General features: G+C 40.3%; 1 protein-coding gene across 1 annotated transcript in view; it reads right to left on the minus strand.

The window, feature by feature from the left end:
- Positions 1-11,956, minus strand: part of ATXN7L1 (ataxin 7 like 1) — a 44,613-nt gene extending 32,657 nt beyond the window's left edge. Inside the window, exon 1 of the mRNA XM_082481142.1 lies at positions 11,884-11,956. Within this exon, the coding sequence (XP_082337268.1) occupies positions 11,884-11,923 (40 nt within the window). The 5' untranslated portion in view covers positions 11,924-11,956. The remainder of the gene's footprint in view (positions 1-11,883) is intronic.
- Positions 11,957-20,675: the final 8,719 nt, after the last annotated feature.

Genomic DNA, 20,675 nt, shown 5'->3' on the forward strand with positions numbered 1-20,675 from the left:
GCGAAAGAGCTGCTCCCAGCCCTTCCAGAGAGACAGGCTCTGCCTGGTTCACTAATCAACGTAAAAGCTTATTTTTTTCCACACAGAGCAAACGGCAAGTGCAAAAAAGCAGGAAGTTCACGTATCAGTTACAAACATTGCATCTAGAGGTCTAGCCCTTGTGTAAGCACTGTTCACGCTCACACGAGAGACCTCTTAAGCACTGCAAAAAGCAAGGCCTTGCTGACCCCATAGCAGGAGAACAGGCTTCTGGACAGACAGGCTTCAGTAAAACTGTTTGGGTTTGGTTATTATTATTACTGTTTTTTAAAAAAATGTAAGTGTCTTACCCCTGATATTGTTAAATAAAAAGACTGTTTAAGAAGATATTTGGTCATTCTTTACAAATTATATACTTCTCCAGGGCAGAAGTGCTTGTGCTTGGCCAGCCAGCTGGATCACAGCGTGCTGCAAGCGACGGGCCTGGTGCTGTGAACTTAAGCACGACTACAAAATATTACAAGAGACAGGAGTTGTTTTTTGCTGAGAGGTGCGATAAATCCTTAACAGTCCTGTCCCCCCATTTGCAGGAACGCCCCTTCCCCAACGCCGTCACCCCCGGCGCTCCCCAGCCAGAGGCAGCAGGCGGCACGGGCGGGCTGGGGAAGAGGAATTTTCCAGTCAGCAGGGCCGTGCTCGGCAGCAGCTGACTCCGGCTTGCCGGCACTCCGGCACCAAGAGCCTCCACGGCGGGGATGAGCCAGGTACCCCCACTACTGACACAGTAACCAATCGTAGCAAGCGTAATGTAATTATAGACCGAGAACTTCAGAGGAGCTGGACTTTCTTCTCCAACACGCAGCAATTTTTCCTCATCTAAAGCCTTCAGCGCTTCACTGGAAGAATCCAAGTGGGTGCTACTCCTTGAGCTTGCGCAGCATCGCTCCATCAGCCAAGAGCAGGGTAAGGAAGCAACAGTGACCTGCCGCTGCAAGGGAGGGGTTTGTATTTACATCGTCAACCCCGTGCTCCCTAGTTTGATATTTCAAGGGTAACTAAGAAAAATTTTCCCACAGAGAATCAAACCACGACAATTTGTCTGGCATCCTCACAAGTAAAAACTTGCCAGTAGCAGAAGGATTCATCCATGATTAATTTGCAATAGGCGAATACCTCAAGAACAAAGATAAATGCTTAAAAAAAATTTAAAGAATATTCCAAACTGTTTCTATTATATCTCCAACGACTAAATAAAGGCATTTTCTATTAAAGATCAAGCACTTCCGTATCTTCATATTCACAGCTGTAATTACAAATGCTAATTCCCTCCAGATTCTCCTGCAATTGAAGAACAATATTTTTTTAAATACTTTTTTTTTTTTTCATTTATATACATAAATAAATGTATAAATGCTCCCCTTACACCCCAAATGCCAACTGTCATTTGCTGGTTTTCACCACGCCACACACCTCAGTGTGCAGCCCCTGCCTTTAAAAGTCCTTTGCAGGATGTATTTCGTTTACATTCATTTCACCCCACATTTGCGGCAAAAAAGTTTAAGCTACGCATCTGCCTCTGAAATGCAGAGTTCCATTCACAGAGTATTTATTTCATTAAATAATAGTTATTGTTTCAAGATTCACCAACCTTCTCAGCAACTACTTAATCAATTTAAATTAGCTTAATAAAAATTTGCAACTTTCCCATTAATGTCTTGAGGGCTGATGAAAAGGAACTGCTATGTAACCAACAAAACCAAGCTGTATATAAAGTGAAACTTGGGGAAAAAAAATATTTCCACAGACAAATTACATAAATTCAAGATTAATTACTCCAATCTTTACCACTGCTACTGGTTTTCTCAAGACTGACCACCTTCCAATAAACTGTGTCTTCGATATCATCCCTATGGATATATTTGGAAGTGAAATACACTACTCTGTTATTAAAATTAATCTTCTGGAAAGACGGACATTCAAGATACTGACCATCTAAAATTACACTTTCAAGTCATCTAAGTATCACGTGCCATAGCAAGTTATTTTTTAACAGTCTCTTTACACTGAATTTTTAGTCAAGCTAAACATTTGGTGCTTTTTCCTCGACAACTTTCTCAACTTATTAATTTCTAAGAGCAAACCAGTACATTAACTTCGGATTTTTTACTATGAAACAGAAAATGAGGTAAGAGGCATTGTTGTGACATGACAATATAATAAAGTGCATCCCACTATTTTAAATAAATATTTACTTAAAAGATTGGGAAGGAAAAAATGACAAGATTACTTATTTTATCTGAGTGTGTCAAGATTGGTGGTCACTCTTGTGACCAGAACCAACTGCTATTACCTCCTCAAACCTCCCTCTGCCCCCAAACCATGCCTACATCAGTCCTCCATGTTTTAGACGGACTCTGACACATGTCTGAGAATTAGCAGCATTACCCAGCTTCTCTTGAAATTTCCTAGAAGCAAAATGGAAATTATCACCACTGTAAAGTCATACAGGAGGAAGAATGTAAATAGCCAGTGCCGCACAACTGTTGGTGTTCTCAGATGCTGCTCGGACGGGGAAAACCTGCACATTTGCTCATGTAAGTGAACGTCACTTTAGTGTCAGCAGGAGAAGGCAGCAGCAACACCTTGCAGGTAGGGCCACAGTGGAGAGCTGAAAGAGTAAGTCCCTCCAAGGGGGTAGAAAATCCCTGTTTAAGCCGGCAAGCACAGCCACAGGAGGCTGGACTTGCCAAAGGCGTGAAACCTCAAAGACAAATCTTGATGGTGGGGGCATAAATCATAACTAAATACTGGTATATTCCTTCTCAAGAATTATTAGGTTGCCTCTCACTTCCTCCTTCCTTACTGTGGTAGTGAATCAGCCTTAGATACTGGTAATAAGTTTCAGAGAAATAATGGGAATATATAACAAAGAAAGAAGGCTGTCAGCTGTCAAAATCAACTGCGAAAACCAGGGTGGAGAACCTCTATCAAACTGAGTTTCCTGGTCACATCTGTTTTTTAAAAAATTCTACTAATTTGCCTATTAATATTTTACATCTATATAAAAGTAATTACATACAATATAGAAACCTGCTATTATACAACCTATGTAATAAATTAATCTGTGAACAAAAGACATTTGCACACCAAATAGTTGCTATAAAATCTGATATTCACATACTAACACATTCAGGCGACAACCAGCCATCTGTGCAAAATTTCTACGCTCGTTTGCAGTTCATCTGTAGACAGATTAGATCTAGCAGGGCAGGTAAACTCGTACGCACACTAATGTGGACATGGCTGTCCCTGTTTACATACAGAAGAGGCACAGTCACTGGACATAAATGAACCTAAAGAAGAATGAAAATTTTTGCCCCTAAAAAATGAAAAAATCCTGCAAGGCAACTAGAAAACCAGTTGTCACTCATAAGATACTAACCTAAATTCTACAGGCATTTCAGTTTCAGCAGAAGCCTGCAATGCCATGAATGAGTGCTCAAGTTCAAAACACGAAAAAGGACTTTTCCAATTCATTTAAATACTTCCAAATGGATGTTTACAATCCACACAAATAACAACACATATTCTGTTTTGTTTCTAAATGCCAGTTGCTGTCAAATCCAGGAGCAGAGAGAACACAATCAAAGTTACAATCCTCTTTACCGCATTAATCCTTTTGCAACCTCTCAGCTGTCTCAGCGCAGCCACTGCAGCAAGTGACAAGCAACATGTGATTTCTGCTGTCAAACAGTTAATGTATTAATGACATTAATCTCAGAGGAAAGTTTAACACACTCTCACTGAATTAACTGCAATTTCTAAAGAATCAATTTCAGGTCAGTATCTGTTATTTTTCCTAGATAGTGGCAAGAGTCTAAAAGCCCAACGTTACATATGGTCCTAATGCGCAGTACAAACTCTGCATCAGTAGCATTGCGAACGATCTTAAACTATTCCAGGAGATTCTCCACGTCCTATGGAAACATGGATATAGTCCAACTTTCTCAGCCAAATCTGAATTGTTTGCTAGATGCGAAGTCCTTCTGTTGTTGGAGACTTAACAGTCCCTGAACTTCCAGAACTTCCCTCCCATGCCCTTGCACTCCATTTCTAACCCTCCGTCCTGCATCCTACACAACAGAACCCCATACCTTTCCCCAAAACCTCTGCTGCAGCTGCCAAAGTCCTCTAGGTCTGCCTTTGAATCTGTAATTCCACTGGATCCTCTCTGACGGGTCACCAGGGAATACTAGCAGCTGTTTTGCAGGAAACGCCACATCTCCTTCTAATCATAAGCAGAAAAGCAAAGCAATAGAGGCAACATGAGCTCCAGTGCCACAAGCACAGCGTGTGGGAAAAAGAGGCAAAACCACATTCTGAGTAGAAACTCTCTTCTCAAATTTTTGCGTCGACTCTCTCACACAAGATCAAGCACTCACTCAGCTCACAGCAAACCTTACAGACGACGACACAACAGGGAATATGTTGCCAGTAAAATACGCCAACCATATGTTTCCAGTTGGACTGCAGTAGTTTTGTACCCAAAAAGATCTTTATATGATCCAGAAACTGCAGATATCTCTAATTTGGACTAAAACAAAAAAACATTTCTTAGTATATCCCACCTACATCCATTCTTACCCAACCTGTGCTACTCAAAATTGATCAAATCAAGTGAGCCGTTTTTGCCCACAATGCCTTCTCCATCAGTAAGACACAGAAGACTGAAAAGGAAAAAAGTCACGATACAGCTTGAGCATAGAGAAATATGTGCCTTTGGTCTTTCAGTATTTTTTTGCAGGTAGCTGAAGTAAAACAACAACAAAAATTCCCTCTAACGTTGTCAGAAGAGAGATACTAGAACTTTGTCAGCAGCAGTCATTTTGAAACATTACTCTTGTTGAGCATGATCTGACTTCCTGCATACAAGAGGCCTAAAGCAAAAATCAATTTTAGGTTGACCCACGAATAACTCGGAGACCCAGTGTTATGGATTATAGCTTGGCATTACACTTGGTAAAAACAAACAAAATATAATTGCTAAACCCCAGAAAGGTAAGACAGTTATTTGCTGTTAGTAAACATTACAGAATAATAAAAACTCCTTTTACGCTTGTATTCATCACTACCCTTGAGTTCACAGCCCTTTTACTTAAAATAGCACAAAGTAATTTATCTGACTGCCCTTAACACAATACAAATACTGTTTGTTATTCCCAATTTACAATATTTAAGCAGACGGTAATGCAATTTAGTATCTCATCCACGATGTGATTCTGTTCCAGTAATGTATCAGTCTTGTGGATGAAGATGTTACTTATGGTAACTCCATACACCACCTATGCACAAAATACAGTTTTTCTATTTACAGTATATCCTGAGGTGTTTTGTTGCACAGCCCTTCCCTGTGCAAAGTTGAGCAATGTATACTTACAATTTCAGTAAACAGTAAGTGAAACCTGCCGCCTTGTACTGATCCCAGTTCAAAGTTTGCAAATGTACTTGGCATTAATTCTAATAAAACTAAAACAGAAAAAACCCGCACATGCCCGAAAAGCAACAGCCAGCAACCAGAAAATTGAACAACTAGACTGCTTGCAGAAATGTGTCATCCTGCAGTAACTGGCAGCTGGTTCATAACAAGAGTTCATAAACACCTTGTAAGCACTTTCATTTTGCAGTCACAATCTACAAAAACCTAACAAAACCCAGTACGAGAGGTTAAGCAAAAATAAACTTGGATTTGATGCTAGCAAACAACAGCATAGGATACCGAAGGATAACTTTACCAGCTTTTTTGACTAAACACTATTCCAAGTCCAGCTGAAAAAGTTTGGAAATAATATCTGCAAACCGTTCCACCCTTCTTGCGCTGCGCGCTGGAAAGGAAACAGCACAGTCGGTTTCATTTTGATACTTCTTGTAAACTGACAAAGGAAATACACTGCCAGCTCAAACCCCCGGACTGATCCGCTGCATAAAACGCAGCTCGACATCGCAAGCTTCATTCCAGGTCAAATGACATAATTGGGAAATTATCAAGTGCTAAAATAACCACCGTTCTGCTGGTGTTTATTTACAATAAACACAAGCTCTGCTTTCTGACACAAACCCACTAAAACGATTCTCCATTTCACAAAGTCTACAAGTGAGTAGGATCAGCAAAATTATGCAAAACATCCTGCTAGAAGAAGAAATGTAAACTGAGCCACTTACAGAGAGGAGCAGGCTGCCAACTTAATCTGATTCTACGACGGCTGTAAACATGTACTTTTGGAACGTGAAACGATTCACATTGCCACAGATGCCGTCAGAGAAACACAGCAACGTGATTAGGTATGCTGCACACGGTAAAAAATCAGGCAGATGACCTGCCGCAGCAAATACCAGATCAGTGCTCGCACACACCAACTGTTTTGACTACAGGCACTTGTTAAACACCAAGTTTCAGGTCCTACCAGTTGGACACCAGAACTGATCCTGTGCCAAGAACAACAAGCGCTGAAAACGGCTGCAGGGTTAACCCCCCGCCCCCCTTTTTTTTTTATAATTGTTGATACAACTCGAATAACTGCAGAAATGAACCGTAGTGCAAAATTAAAAGCAGCAAAACCCACAAATGTATATTTAGAGGAAGACCTGCATTTTTTCTTTCTTGATTCAGGAAAGGAGGATGTTTGTGTTTAACACAGTAGGACGAACCTGCTGTTTTCCTGAAAAATATTTTATTTATGGGATAACTTGGCATTTGCCAGGGTAATTCTAAAAGGCAGGAGGAATAATCTCTAGAATATCAGTAAATTACACTTAAGTGGCCCAATGTCTTAAAAATGGCCAAATTCCATAAAAAGCCACACACTCAGCATTTCCCAGAACACTTCCACTCCTCTGCGGTAGAAAGCATTAAAAAAAAAAGGTCAAACAGAACTTCAGCACAGCAAAAAAAATGCTTCACACAGTGTGATTAATTACATTAAATGCAAAATTAAGCTGCTAGGTACTTGTATGTTTCCTTTGCAAGGATTTTGAGATTTTAAGACGAAGCTCCAAGGTATCACCAATATATCAGAGAGACAGGAAAATGACGGAAGAGTGAATACCTTGCCCTGGTGACAAAGCCAGTCTTCACATCACTGAGCTGGAAGGCCTAGATTTAACTCTGGTGTCAAGGCCTGCTTCTTCAGCTATAAAAGGGGATATTAATGATTTAGGGTATTAACTTGATTTAAAAAAGAGCTGAAGATTTAAGTAGGAATTGATCTCTTCTTGTCATGACACAATTCCACACATGTAATCAGCATTTGTCACCTGATGCACTGCTACTACAGAAAAAATGACAATTTTCTACTATACGTCCTACATGTTTCTCAGCTCAGCAAGGCCAAAAATCCCCAGGCAAAAAAAGAAATAACAGAGCAAGTGAATCCTGGGTATGCACTTTTTTGAGTGACACTCTACCAAAGAAAAGCAAGGAGAGGTTATGCACAGAAATTTCCCATTCTGCTGGAGGAGATGCCCTAGCAGTCCCACATGAAACTAGTGAGACATCCCGATGTGTCTGGGAGTGTTTGAGGTAAATACCATCTCACACCATATGTCCGGTGCTTATACCACAAGGACAGTCCTCACCATCCTTTTGCACCAGTTCCTCTGCACTGGTACCTTATTACCCGCTGACCTGTGGTAATGGTATTTCCACCATTTTTGTTCTTGGAGCAAGGAACTGCACTATCAGCCCTAACCCTAGGGCAGGTACATCAGGTGAAAAGCTAAAATACTTCTAGCAGTCAAGCAATGGAACTTTCCTTCAAGCAAAGGTAAGCACTGCCAACAAATCAGAATTTTATGGGTGATTTTATATGTGAAAAGACACCTTTTATTTGGCTATTTGTTGGATGCAAGAAAAAAGTATCTTTACATTTAACACTGAAATATAACACAATGACCAGCACTCCAGTTTTAGTAAATACACAAATGTAAAAGCAACTCACCAATTCATTCCTCCAAACACCTGACTTTGATAATTTTATTCCAGACACACTGTTGCAAGTAGAGGAAAATTTAGTATTGCCATCCTCTCACGCTTCCTATTGTGTAACAGACCTGTTTCCTCAGGCAAATCTTTCACACTCAAGGTCATCTGATGATACCATTTTTTATTTATTTACTTATACTTGTCAGGTAAAATATTTTACTGTATCTCTATCTCCATCTCTAATGATATTTACAAAACAATAATAAAAAAAAGTAATTTAAGTACATTATTGTTTTAGGAACTCATAGGATGTTTTCCCTCATCTATCGTAAAACTACTATAGAAAACTCATACTTCTTTAATGCTTTACTTAATCCAAACAGATATAACAGCATTTCTTTTCAGATAAGCAAAGAGAAACCATAGAAGAGCGAGATGGGACTACTGTCCCTGTACTACGACTCCGAGAAAACAAGCTATCGTTTTTAGGAGACTTACTTTCTTGATCTGTTTTTGTGCATAACCATGTCAGATTTTATTCAATATCAAGATAACATCACCGGTTCATTTTATCATTCCTTAGAAGAAACTTGTACAAAAACGGTAACTTTACTGATATTAGAACAGAATAATAGCTTTGCTTGCAGGACTTGTATATAACCTATTGTTTAAACCTTCTGGCTTTTTCAGCTCTAAGTGTTATTTGGGATCCAAAACCAGCATCTGGTGAAACAAAGTATTTCTTAACAAGCTGTTTTATAACCACAGAAATAATGAAAAACATTTTTCTAAAGCTACATGGGTTTGATCCCTAAATTTGCTCCGTCTCTGTTACCTTGAGCTTCTTCGCCCCCCAGCACCCTCACCATTTCATCACGTATCTACAGTCCTTTGCGCCCCAGAAAAGAGACGGGATAAGTTCCATTTGGTCTGTAGGTACACGTGTGACAACTGTCAGTACAAGCATGCTACTGCCACGTGAAATACTGTTCTCTGGGGGCATGTTAATTAAGGTGTCTCTTCACAGTTGCTGATTTTCACAAGATTGCTGAAACTTCGTATTTTTGAAGCCAAATTGGCAGAGTTAAAAATTCTTAGACAAAATTGGTATAACCAGATAAGCCTTCTTGCTATTATTATTGTTAGCAGTATTACTACTATCATTATAATAATTATCATCTTTTCAGAAACTCAAGTTAAAATTTAAATATTAATTTTTTTACTTGCTTTTCTGTTTGCCACTCCTCATGGATATTCTCAGGCATCAAATTAATCCCCCTGGAATACTTTGAAAGCTTTCGAAAATCCAGGTAACCAAACAGATTTGCCCAACTAAGGACACTGTTTTGTTTTGAAAACTGAATGAGCTTATATTTAAGTTTCAATTTGCTTTATCAAACCCTGCTACAAAAGCGGCATAACTGTCAGTGCAGAGTATTTCCTCATTCCAGATGTTTTAGATAAATCCGCTCACTCATCTTTCAGGCACACTATTTACTGTAGATAATAAAAATCTATTATTCAGAATGCTGCAGGAACGCCCACAAGTGATAACCTGCTAATACACAGCCTCCAAAGTGAATGTGCAGAATAATTCCTGAAGAGGTCACTTGTTCACATTCCCCTCACTACCTACAATAGCTCTTACAAAAAGAAACCAAACTCTCAATGTTCTACAGAACAAACCTGAACAGACAACACTGAGACATACCCAAATACAAAAGTCGCTTTGTAGGGCATTTTTTAACTGTTCCTCTATGTTAAAAATCTCTTTATTTCTATATTTACATGCAACTTAAGGTACAAAAGGATGGCTTCTACCTTAACTTGCATCATTTAAGATTTCTATCTGTGCAAACTAAAGAAACTCAAACCTAACCGCACATGAATGAAATAGATGCAAAAGAACCTCTCAGAGTCCAAGTGACAACTTCTTCATATTCTGCCTCTGAATGCACCTCTTAATCATTCTTCACTGCAATGAACATCACGTATTACAAATTACTTGTTTTGGATAAACTATTTACCTGTTTATAGTACTAAACAGCTTTCCCATCATTGCCCTGAATGGGAGAGAATGTTGTATGTCTACAATTTTAAATGTCTGTTCTACCTATATAAATGATTTCTCTCAGACGGGCCTTTACTCAGTTTTTTCAAGCTACTACATAATCAATAACAAATTGAGATTTCAAAATTTGTTGAAGCATGGTCAGTGTTTCAGATGCTGTGTGAAGAATGGTATTTTCTAAGGCCACACAGGGATTAGAGTGTGGATGCGAATTTAAGGCATTCCAAGTTTATTCATCCTCTCATGTCACCTCTGTCATGCATTAATGTGGCAGGAGTGGCACGGGGGAAAAAGACAGATGATTTCCATTACAACTACCTACCAAGGTGCATGAACTCCACAATGTAGCACAGATGTGACAGCACAGCTGTGCAATTCAGCTTTCCCTCCTACTATTTCCAATGCCTTGAACAACTTGTCATCCAGTGCAGGTGGTTCCAACTTTCTACACATCTTCTCAGAAGCAAACACGGACTATATTTTAGAAAAACTTTTAGGAAAAAATAAATGTGTAGACACTCACCAGCTCAAGACATGGAATATTTTTCCTATGAGGCGCTCTAATGACTTTCTATAATTACTAACATAAGTTCATTGGGGAAAAAACACTTCTCATTAAAGCAAGGCATAGCTCAACTCAGAACAATTCTTGTGAGTTTTAACATGGATAGTAAGCAAACAAACCAAGATCATTAGAAGTTCAACTTGCAAGCAAATCCACATGAAAGAATCGGTTTTACCTGAAGACATTTAACTATGAGATATGCAACAGGAGGTGTCTGAGAACAAGTATGCAATGAACATCTTTCCAAGGTATCAAATGTTTGATATGTATCAGTCATTTTTGATTTAAACCACCTGAGTCAATTGCAGCATAGGTAAAACATATTAGGATGATTATTTCCTACCAGGGCTTAGCTGACTTTCTATAGTGCTAAAACCTGGCTTCATCCATGCTTGATGTAACATGTCACTTCAGGTGGGAGGAATGAATAGTACAGCCTTTGGTCAGCAAAGAAATGATTACAGGGGAAGTAAGCTTGGAAGCTAACAGGAAGAAGAGAAAACAATTTAAAGACAAGGATTTCAAAGTGGGTTATTTATAGAGTCAACACTCACTTATCCATGGTCAGATTATCTGTACCAGAGATGCAGGAACAAATCAGCTCCAGCTGGGCTCATTATCCTAGGTGCAGCTTGGTGCAAGTGTTCCTGCACTTCTAGGGATGGTGTGGGTCCAGAAATTATACAACAACTTTTTTCCAGCATAAGACTAAAGAGGCGCTTCGGTTGTCTCTGTATGGCATTTCCAAAGGCAAGAGCATTGGGGAAAATGGCAAAGACTTCAGATGAAGCCATGGCCTTGCAGCGCTACCCCCATGCTCTTGGTCTCCAGGAGTTTTATTAACTCAGGCACAGCGTCAAGCCCGAGCTGGCTGTGTGCATTCCTGCCATTGCTGCATCACAGCTGTGTCCTCTGCCTGGACACCGGGGAGCTCGGGAGCTTGGTGGAGAGAAGCACAAGATACTTGTGACAACGCAGGAGCCAGGCACCAGCCAGCATGGCAAACACTAATAAACCCAAATACAGCTGGGACGGCCTCTATACAGAAGGACTGAGCTGTGAGATCACTTGAGATTATGATTTACAGTTAAGTCATTTAAACCAGATATTCTAAATAAGGGAAAACTTACAACACAAGTGCTTTCCTAACTGTAAGAAAACATAGCAACAGACAATACCAATCCAGATTGAAGCTGTTTTCCTGACCACAGTGCCAAAAGTGTAATTGACAGTGAAATAAAAAGGTTGACAGGGAAGGAAATGGAAAAAATCCAGCATTGTATTTCCTACCTGCCAATTGCTTCCTCTGAATCAGACTATCTGTGTTCATGCTGAAGGGCCGAAACCTTTCTCCATCTGTCAGGAGACAGTAAACTCCAGAAGAGACTTTATGCTCTTTAGACTCTTCTGGAAGTTGTCCCTCCTCATCAAATTGATGCTGCTATAGCTGAAAGAAATCCTACTATTTAAAGACAACATGAGATACTTCTAAATTGGATGAGTTTGAGATTCAGTTTATTTTTTTCCAGCAATGGGAGTCACTTGACCAAAGGGGCAGGGAAAGGACAACAAGCAGGACACTGGCATGAAAAAATCTCAGCTATAATCAGCTGACTCCAGCTTGATTACAGAGGAGGAACTAAACTCTGTATTTGGCAAATGGATCACAGAGCAAGTCTTTTCTAAAGCTTTCTGCTGAGTCTGCCAATTGGTAGCTAGACAGTACAGCAGATTTAACCAGCAATGGCTAACAAGCAAACCAAAACTACCCATGCCTGAGCTATCACCCCTGGGATTTGCCTACTGTATCTAGACACTGAGAGAAAAAGGCTTATTTACACTGAAGAGCACAATGTGTAGCAGAGAACTGCTAAAGGAGTTTCAAATGATAGCAAGAAACAGAGGGTCACACAGCATAGGGTGAGGTAGAGCGTTACCTAACCCACCAGAACATCATTGTAACACTTGAGTAAATCTGCAGGTCCTAAATCTACAACCTTATTACCCCTCCTTTTCTTCTACCTAGTCCCAAATGCCTTGACTTTTCAGGTTACTTAAGGTCTGAAAAACAAGCAATTCAAGAAAAACAATAGTTCAAAACCAAAATTCACTATGATTGATATTACTTATCAGAGAACTCTGGCAGTTTTAGTTGTTACTAATTCTGCTTACATTTCAGATCCCTAAATGCCTACTGCCTGAAAGGTCATAGCAGTAGAAGTTACAGAAGGTTTATTGTCTTTCTTTGCTGTTTATTCTTGGTATTAGGGACTAACATATTTTGGAACATATAACATTCAGCAAACAAAAATGGAAAATGTATCTTCTGCTGTACAGTACTTGCAGGTTTTGTTTGTGGTATTTGTCTTAGAATACATACTAAGGAGGACAACAGCACAAGAACTAGAAGGGAAAGGACTCAATTACTGTAAACAATGGGGAGCAAAAGACTGTTAAACATTCAACAATTCACATAAACGGAAGGTTTAAAAGTTTTCAACTCTTATTTGCTGTAACAAGATTAGGTCAATACTGCCCTCCTCTGCCCCTAAGCCCCATCAAACTAGAAAAAATCATAAATGCAAAACCATTGCACTAACTCACTGCCCTGCTGAAAGTCTCAGTTGCTGTAAGGTTTGAAGAAAGACACCCACGGCATTTCCCTTTCCTGGGGACTACAGCCACGGCAAATTTCAGCCTGTAACTTCCAGGTAAATTGGCTGTGTATCTGTCAGGCACATACACACGAACTGCGCTTATGTAAACTTTCTTCTCCAATACTGCTCCCCCCACCCCAAGATACCAATTCTAGCCAGGAACCGGATTAGCAACAGACTGTGAAACACTTTCAGAGAACTTCAGAGGTGGCACTTACAAAAGGACAGTGACATTTTATGGCCTGAAGGCCCCAGAGCAAAGTGTGGCAGCTGGTTCCAGGCCTTGTGTGTTACGGCTGCAGTCGTATTGCAGATCAAATAGAGATGCAATTTCTATTTCTGCTCTTCATCCCTTTCAAAACATTCCTGGCTCACCTTTGGTTTCAACCTGGTATTAATACCTGGCTGCATTACAGCCAGGCACAATGTACAATATAACCTTAAGGCTTTCAGCAACTGCTTCCTAGAATAGGCTGCTCTCGTCCTGCAAGTAGAGAGTGTATTGCTGCCCCCAGATATAGCCTTGTAGATTCGGTATATTGAAATAAGCTTTCTGAACGTGCTTTCGCAAACTATCTTGATTCATGCTGTACCGAGGACCTCTTGCTTTTTAATAATTTTATGCTAATTTACATGTCACAAGTCTTACATGCTTCCCCCCCATTCCTAGTTAACTGTAAAATTATTAAATACTGTAGTGATATCGACAACTTTTGTATAACTTGTGTCTTCCTCTTCATAATTACCTGTCAAAATCTGTTACATAGCGAGTCTAAAACAAATTATTCTATGCTGGTTTTGTATTTTAATTAAATATAAAGCAATACTGGTCAGATACCTCAGGACATTTCTAGCTTTACAGAAATCAGAGGTCATTTAACAGCCTTAGTATTTCACAGATTTAGATAGATACCACCTCCATCAGATGACACTGGTTTCAGGTAAACAAGTAGGTTTTCTTTTTCCCCTGAAAACCCTAATAAAGTTTTCTAGTGTCACTTAGACACTAGAATATGAAACTTAGTTTCATATTTACAACCATTTAAAAATATAGAAGAGATATAGAACTCTAAGTTTTTCTTCTAAGTTCATTAGCACAAATAGAGGCAGGCTATAATCCATGCACACAGCAAGCAATTCAGCTGTAATTCATACTACAGCATAGCAGAGGTAAAGTGGTAATGCCAACATTAAACCTGATACTATATAGCCCTTAAAGCTTGCAGGTAATCCCCCTCTTTCCAAGAACTCCACACTGAGAGAAATCAGATATATTTAAAGAAAAATTCAGTATCATGAAAATACTCTTTTCCTTTTAGTTTAAACTTACACATCCAGAACTGTATCAAAGCTTCCAAAAGCAAATGCTTAGCAATTGCTTTGTTCTTATTTAAAAAGCTCTATGGAATATATATAAAGGAGTCCATAAAAAAGTTGACAGCTGCTAATTCAAGAGTCAGCAGTTTGCCATTATAATGGCACATTGTGTTCAAACTGCTTTGGTACCGCTGTCATATTATTAGTCAAATAATTAAAAAAAAACCCCTATGAATTATATATTTCTAAAACACTACCTATTACCAATGTAATCAGACACAGTTTGCACTATTTTTTTTAGCATTGTCACATGTGAAACATACCTGACAGAGCAAAACATAGAACATACAAATATATGCTATGCATAAGGGAGAAATCACAGTAACTTCTTTGCGTATATGGGTCTAGCTAAGTTTCTAGTTACCTGCCTGTCTTGCTTTAACCTTTCTGAAGCAGCTGCAAATGGAGCTTAGTGTCTGCTCACAAGTTAAAATTTTTGCAGTAATGTGTGTAGATTTGTACAAATAAAAATCACAGACTGTATTAGATTCCAAGACTGTAAGCAACACGAGCTATCATATTTGCACAGGCTGATATAGCTGGGAAAAAAAAAAATAAAAATCCCAGTACAGATAAGCAAGGGTCAAAGTTCTGGTTATGCTTGAAGTTTCAGCACTGGCACTTCCTGATCTGAGTCTAAAATACTCTTAATTAATTCTATTTTGTCCTTCTATGCTAAAGCAATGAGCTACTATTCTCCCCCCTCCTTCATATATCTCCTTCCGATTTGCTCACTTACATTACTATAAATCATTAGGCCAGTTTTAAAAGGTCTTCAGACCACAGGAGGCATCGCCACCATTAGTCAGCTCAGGCCAGACCTGCGTTTAGCCTTGCTGCACGCCGCTCGGCCCAGGAGACACCTCCAGCAGCGCGGTGGGAGCTGTGAAGGTCCCCTTGCACCCTTTAACGTCTCAGCCAGTTTGGACACCCTAAGAGTTACTGACAACGCTCAGACGCACGCCACCTCCCTCCACATGACACAGGTATCTAAAACTGTGGATGTTTCTCTCCAGCAGCAGTTGCGTCCTATAACCTCGCACGGCTCCTGCACCAGGCTTCTCACGCCGCTCGTCCTCAGCGGCAGCAAACCAACCCGGGGCCTTCAGCGACCCAGACTCACATCCAGACCGCGCTGCAAAACCCCCACCAGCGGCACCTTCCCCTGCTGTGCTGACAGGATCCCCTACGGAGACTCGGAGCCCACCTCCGGCGGAGGCAGCGGCCCGGCAGAGCCCGCCCCGCCCGCCGCCGGCTGCCGGGAGAAGCGGCAGCTCCCGCGCCCGCCGCCCTCCGGCGGCGCCGAGCAGCGCCCCGTAAACAAGACACGGTCGCTGGCGCATGCTCCCGGGGCGGGCGGGAACGGGGTGTGTGTGTGTGGGGGGGAGCATTAATCTCTCTCTTCTTTTTTTTAACCCCTCCCTACTCAACGCGACGAGCAGGGCAAGCCCAGACAGTAAAAAGCTCAGGATTGGCACAGTAGACGTTAAAGTTTTCATCGTGAAAACCCTGTTTTCATTTATCACTCGATTCTTCTCAGGGAAAGTTGTCAGACCCCTCGTTCGGTTCGGGAAGGCGCGCGGAGAGCACCTCCTCCCGCAAGCACCCGGGCAGCGGCACCGCAGCTTCGGCCGCCGCCAGTGAGGTTACGCGCTCCCTCCGCCTCGCTCAGGCTCCGGCACTTGCTAAACGCCACGGAACAATGCGTGGTAACCAACCGGTAATTAAAAATTAAGCTTCAGAGGATCTGATTATCTTTTGATTTTTACACAGTGGTGTCCTGGTGGACACGGAATTAAGAAGCTGTTACAGCAGCTGCTGGATAAACACAAAGTTCTTTATGACCTATTTTTCTTCTTACAAGTACTCTGTACTCACAAGTACGCAGATATCAGAACTATGGTGTCACCACCCGAAATAAAAAGCTACATCAACAAGCGGCACAGCGCTGCCTGTCAAACGCTCACCCGGCTGACTGCCGATGGAAACAGCAGGTTCCCCGTTAACTGGAAATACTTCCTTCAGCATAACTCTCAAGATTTGGAATGGAAGTATGTTTAATGCTTACCCGATGCTATTAGAAGTAATTTGTTTCAACTGTATTTCAAAGGGCTCTCCCCACATATGTGCAACTCCTCTCGCAGCGGAGTAGTGGTTGGCTTGTCCACTAAAACCAGCCAAAACCATCACTTTGTAGCAGACCAGCGTGGGACCCCAGTTTAAATGCAAATTTATTCTCACAGCTGTGTCCAACGTGAAACACACTGACGAGTGCAAGCTCACATCATAAAGTACTTACAAATGTCTTAGGATTAAATTCTATATATTTGCACATGCACGTGGTGCAGTGTTCCCCAGGAAATGAAGCTGAAACACATTCTCTGGGGTGCTGTACTCCCCAGCTGCGCACCCTCTCCGACTCTGCAGGGATCCCAGTGGGTCAGGAGCAGGAACGGCCCCAATTTATTCAAGTTTCTTTCTTAATCACAGAATCATCTGCCTGAGGCCTTGGAAGAAGAGAGAAAGTGGATGGGGAGTGTGAAAACACAGAACCAGCCTTCTCAAAGATTAGTCACGGTAAATAAGCTCTTCAGTGCGTGCTGTGGGTCCTTTGGGATTCAAGACATCCTGACCCAAAATGGAGCCCAGACATTTTACCAATAGATCTTTGACGGAGCATAACCTGTTGGTTTGTGGTATTTTTAAAATTTAATTTGAACATGGGGCTTGCAAAGTTAAAAAATAAAACAGATTATATGTTTGGGGCATGAGCCTACCTAAGCAAAACAATCCTGAATGCTTCTGGGATTTCTGTGTAGGAAAGCATTCACTGCAGGTATACATACCTCAGAAGAGGCAATCATTGAAGCTGAGAAAAAATGAAACAAAATCAAATATGCAAGGAGAAATAAGCAGAAGAGAAACGAGTAATAGGCATAGAAATAATAGGTAAGTAATATTAACAGATAAATAAATAGGACAAATAGTTAAGAAAAAGTTTAAAACTTACTAGAAAAAAATCCAGCAAAAATATATGGTCATAAAAAGCTCCAGCAAAGCTGAGAACTTGAAGGCTAAAAGAAACTACAGGTTGTGTTGCATACCTCCATCATTTTATGGCTAGGATGGTAGACACTGCTAATACCTATTTGTACGTCTCAGGTTCATGGCTGTGGAGCAGCTGTCAAAGCACGCTGTAACACATAATCCTGGGGATCCACAAGCACTGTAAGGCTGCTGCAAAGTGAGTGGTGATTGCTGCCTCATGTGAGTGTGTGATAAAGGTCATATCACAGCTCTTGAATGGCCTGTAAGTCATTGTGTGGTTCTGAATGTTTAAAATATAACACAGCGTCATGTTAAGGAAGGGTTGACTTCCATGTAGAAACAAAACAATGCACCAGAATTTGAGGGGAGAGGGGGGATGCATAGTAATCATGCAAACAACCTAGCAGAAGTAAATTTAAAATGATGCTTTCACTATCTGAAAATAAAAATCCATCTTCTGAAGAGTGAGGCTAATGTTAGCTCTTGTTTAAGATACAACCAGGATGTTGTCAGTTTTCTGTATCTTAATATTAGGTATCTCAAGCGGTATTTGCTAACTCTAGAATCTTAATACAGAAGTTTTAGCTACAGAACCCACAATCTGTAAAAAGGTTGAGAACAAAACAAGCCAATAGTTAAAAGTACAATTCACTGTAGGTAATATGGGGAAAAAAAAGGATTTCTTTTTGGTAAAGGATCACTCTGCTCATCTTGCAGGCTTTAATTAAGTGGCTAAAAAATAAGGAGCAGCTAAGAGTGTTCCTTTGTAACCTGCTTTTTTTTCAGGCTATAAATGTGGCTCTGGTAATACTAGTACTACATAAAACCATTAAGAAGACTGCTTATTTATCAATGCCCTGGATATAGACATTAACTTGCCTGATGCCAGCACAAAGATACAATACCAGGGTGTTTTTAAGACTATCTTGAAAAGAAAACATTTAATATCTGTGGGTAGTTTTGGACTGATGGAGCTGGGTTTGTCTTTATTGAAAAAAAAAAAAAACAACAACCAAACAACCAAACCCGATATGCCAGCAGCACTTTAGAGCAACTTCTTTGTGCTGTGCATCAGGAGAATATTCCGTTAGAATTTTCAATAAGAGGCCCCAAATTTAAATATTAAGTGCTTTCCTGACAGACACTGGCACTATCAGACAGCTTGCACATTTGAGCTACTTGAACCTGGGAACATTTCTTAGTACCCAGTGCATGGAGAGCGCCTAGTCTGGAAAGCGTTCTGGGACTAAAACTTCAGAATGCAGAAAGAAGAGTCCAATCTGTTGGGAGTATCCGTGCTTCTTGCTAAAGCTGTGCAGGCCTAAAATAGTGCCAAAATTAATTTTGTTTCCTTGTACTGCTAGGTAGGTCAACATGCTGATTTTTTTTTTCCCACCTAGAAACAAGGCTACAGCTTCAGCAGTTCAGCACCAGCAAAAACAAGAGAACAGACTTCAGGAAAAAAAAAAACAAACTGACAGAGAAACAAAACACCAGCACATATATTTGAGTGGCAGCTGTATGACGTGTTTTGTTTTTTTTTTTCTGTAATTGTATATTAATCTCATTCTGAGCTCCAAATCAGGTTTCTTATGTTTAATGCCATGGATATTTCAGCACCAAAGGACAGAAGAGAGGTGTTAAGAGAAGTGCAAGTCAGAGCACTTGAGAAAACCAAAATTGTACTGATTTTGCCTGCAGAGATTATTTCAGAAGAATCGCTAAAACTATAGCTGATGTTTCTGCAGACAGAACTAACAAGCGGTGCTTGAGACACTCAGTTATGCTTATGTTACCCTACAGATCAGATAGATGCCTCAGCAGTCCCAAATTTTCACAGCAGCTCCTCCATAAAGGTCATAGCGTTCTGGCCTCTTGTTTAATCTCTTAGAAACAAAAAGTGATGAATGCAGGTTTAACTGAGGAGTGCCTTAGTTCTGCACAGTTCACTCCTAAATCCATAAATTAGACTATTATTTTTGGGAAATCCTAGAAGGCCTGAGATACATCCATACCCTGAGATACTCCCTTTTTTTTTTCCTGCTTGCCCTATCCATGTATCTGTGATTTGTCTGTATGTCAGGCAAAAAAGAGCTACTCCAGTCCCTTTCACTTGATTGCAGTTAGTCCTTGCATGAGGTTTGCCCCATCCTTCCCATAGAGAGATGACAGTCTTCATCCAGGCCAAGAAGGCGTTGCCCCCTTAGATGTCAATATGCATACAAGTGACATTTTAAAAAACAGCTTCAAATACTATAACAGCATAAGAAAAGACAACCTACCATCTTGCTTTCTATGGAAAACATCGTCTTTTCAGAAAGTGCTCATTTAATGTCTAGCACAGGGTTTCACTTTCTTGGTCATGATCCCTAGGGGTACCTTAGAGATAAGTTTCTCTTATCAAAGTATTGTAACAACAAAATTAAGAACCTTTCAATTTGCAGCTGAACACAGTTTTCCTTGCTGTAAAACTTCTAATCTAAATTGTCTAAGCAAATTGAAGTACCAAGAAGTGAGCACACTATCTTTCCAAAACTTAGCTAGAGATAATATTGTACAATCACATAAAAACCAGTCCTCGTTCTCAATTGCTTATAAATGATGATATCAAACACCTGGGCACCTCACCAATGCCATGGAGTTCAGCAGTACCACTACAGGTGCAGCATCAAGCTTACGAGCTTCTAGGATAACTGCTGAAACTAACCTGACAAGGAATGCATGTTCCTCCTTCAACACTGAAACTTGCAATTCTTCAAGCAATCTGACGGAGACAACAGATCCTTCAGTACGTCTCTCATACAACTTCTTCCACTGCTGTAGGGCTCTGAAAGCTTTTGAATATTTTTAAAGAATATTTACTTCTTAAATGATACCTAAGAGTTAATGAATGCACAAGTAAAATACTATTTTTGCAGATTTCTTATAGCAGCAATGCTGCTGTACATTGTAGTGGTTTCCTAAGTTGATTAGTTTTGTCCTCAGACAAATATTGCTTCC

This window comes from Vanellus vanellus (genome assembly GCF_965231255.1).
Source record: "Vanellus vanellus genome assembly, chromosome: 1".
NCBI classification, from domain to species: Eukaryota; Metazoa; Chordata; class Aves; order Charadriiformes; family Charadriidae; genus Vanellus; species Vanellus vanellus.